The sequence below is a fragment of the Pyxicephalus adspersus genome, chromosome 5 (genome assembly GCF_032062135.1).
Source record: "Pyxicephalus adspersus chromosome 5, UCB_Pads_2.0, whole genome shotgun sequence".
Lineage (NCBI taxonomy): Eukaryota > Metazoa > Chordata > Amphibia > Anura > Pyxicephalidae > Pyxicephalus > Pyxicephalus adspersus.
Window position 1 is genome coordinate 113,470,819 of NC_092862.1, and position 2,500 is coordinate 113,473,318.

At 39.5% G+C, this 2,500-nt stretch overlaps 2 protein-coding genes across 3 annotated transcripts in view; both read left to right on the forward strand.

Moving 5' to 3' along the window:
* HOXA3 (homeobox A3) overlaps positions 1-2,500 on the forward strand; it is a 42,662-nt gene that overhangs the window by 820 nt on the left and 39,342 nt on the right. The gene's annotated exons all lie outside the window — the stretch shown is intronic.
* The window catches only part of HOXA7 (homeobox A7), a 2,444-nt gene continuing 47 nt past the window's right edge, over positions 104-2,500 (forward strand). Inside the window, exons 1-2 of one of the 2 annotated variants that reach the window (XM_072412495.1) lie at positions 104-872; positions 1,421-2,500. The exon at positions 1,421-2,500 is cut by the window's right edge and continues 47 nt beyond it. In XM_072412495.1, coding sequence (XP_072268596.1) covers positions 503-872; positions 1,421-1,701 — 651 coding nt within the window. In that variant the 5' untranslated portion in view covers positions 104-502 and the 3' untranslated portion in view covers positions 1,702-2,500. Of the gene's footprint in view, positions 879-1,420 lie in introns of both variants that reach the window. The other variant, XM_072412494.1, reaches the window with a different exon arrangement.

Sequence of the window (2,500 nt, forward strand, 5' to 3'; positions counted from 1 at the left end):
CACTCTTGAATAAAAACAACAATTCAATTACATAATAACCACCACCCCCAAATCTATATAATGCTTGCTCTGTTGAATTGAAGCTAATATAACCCTTATTATACATTCCTATAGTTTCTTAAGCCATGGTGCAGGAAATAATCATTTAAGTAATTAATTAAACCCTGCAGCAGGGATTGATATTAGGTAGTATGCATCCTGTGAGTGTCTAATGCTAGGACTTGATTGGTACTGAGAGATAAATGAGTAAACAGAAATACACCATTTTGCATTTATTCAGGCTGGGTGTTTTTCCTGCATTGCACACAGAGCTGTCCCACCTGTGATGCAGGAGCAGATTGGATGGGATGGTCATATGGTCGGAGATCACGTGCAGGAGGCAGCTCAGTGCAAAAGAAAATGGGGTTTTGTGTAAATCTGGGGGCTTAATGTTATCATATATCAAGCTACCTCGTAAAACCGACACTGAAGCCTACCGGACAACAAATCACAGGTCAAAAATATGAGTTCTTCATATTATGTGAATGCTCTTTTCAGCAAATATACGGCTGGGGCTTCTCTCTTCCAAAACACAGAGCCCACTTCTTGTTCCTTTGCTACCAACTCCCAGAGAAGCAGCTATGGAGCCGGCACCGGTGCCTTTCCGCCATCAATCCCCAGTCTGTACAATGTGAACAGTGCACTCTATCAGAACCCTTTCTCTGGATACAGCCTGGGCTCAGAAGCTTATAACCTGCACTGCTCGTTTGATCAGAACATTCCGGTGCTCTGCAATGACCTGGCCAAAGCCAGCTGTGACAAGGCGGATGATCCTTCCCTGCACTCCCAGACTGACAGTAATTTCCGCATTTACCCGTGGATGAGGTCTTCAGGTATGGGTAAGGAATGCTAGGACAGGCCATTAATGCACAGCCAACTAATAGTGCACAGCTTTATGGATTTAATTAGCAGGCGCCATGGCTCTCTGTTCAGATCTGCACTGCACACTTTTATTACCCACTTAAAGGCTTCTGTAGCATGTATACTTCCAAATGCAATTATCAGATCCCTCTAAAAAATAGAATTCTGTACCTTTTATTCATTATTTAAAGAAATGACTATATAAGTGGGTTACACTGTAATAAATGAAATTCATTTTAATCTGTTTTTATTTCAACATAGTTAATGCATGCATTGTGGAGGTCTCTGTATCAATATGCAGACCAAAATGTACAAAATAAATGGTATATTGTGAAGATACAGGGAATATTTTGTCGGTGTACGCATGGTTGGAGATACACAATACGATGTATTAATGGTAGGTGAGATGCCTGTAGTGGCTAGGCCTTTGTGAAGCCTTGTTACTTTGTATCACATCATAGTGTAGAACGAGGCGCACACAACCATGACTAATACAATGTAACACTTGTGTAATGTATAGGGCCCGACAGGAAGAGGGGTCGCCAGACATACACCCGTTACCAGACCCTGGAGCTGGAGAAAGAATTCCACTTTAACCGCTACCTAACCCGGAGGAGGAGGATAGAGATCGCCCATGCTTTGTGTCTGACAGAGAGGCAAATCAAGATCTGGTTTCAGAACCGGAGGATGAAATGGAAAAAGGAACATAAAGAGGATAATGGTGGTACCTCCGATGCTGGGGAGCAGACCCCAGCACCTACTACTACATCTGATGAGGACAAAGAGAAAGGGGGGGACTAATGCTGGGGAAGTCGAAGGGGGTGCAATGTACTAAGCAGAACTTTTGAAAGAAATCAATTTAAAAAAAATCCTTTGAAACTGTATTTGATGTGTTTTCGTAGAAGAAATAACAAAAAGCAGGCCATTGAACGTCTTCAGCACAGCGCCGACGAGGTGCAACCTAAAGGACAGAAAATACAAAATAAAAGAACGTGTTATTTAATGTGAAAAGAGCATGTATTGAAAGGAATAACACAGAAATGTGAATATGAATATATATATATATATATATATATATATATATATCCCAAGTTTTTTGTTTATTATTATCTTTTTTAATTTTCCTTAACTACCTACATCCACAAATAATGTGGAAGAAATGTACATTAGACTACCTACTTATCAACTAATAAAAGGCCAGTTTGTTCCAGGAACAAAGCAAATACCTATATAAGAATATTCAGCGTATAACAACCACTACAATAACATTATACTACCTATTCCAAACTACCTATTTTATGTTCTGCTGTAACTCTATACAATAGCTACAACTGTCTTCAGATTGTGAATCTTGCACACCTACGTGAAGTAAGGACTATGTGTATTTTTATATAGTGAAATCACCATTTGAATTAAACACCAGTGCAAAAGTATGTACAAAAATCAGCTTTTGTCCATCCGCCATCTCCCTTTTGATCCATGTTTATGGTGTTGTAGATTTGACGTGTTTGCATTAATATTTGTAAAAGGTAACGTGACCACATTATTTGTATCCCAGGGATTTGTATCTGTGTACAGTTCACGGTTTGTGTATTAAGCT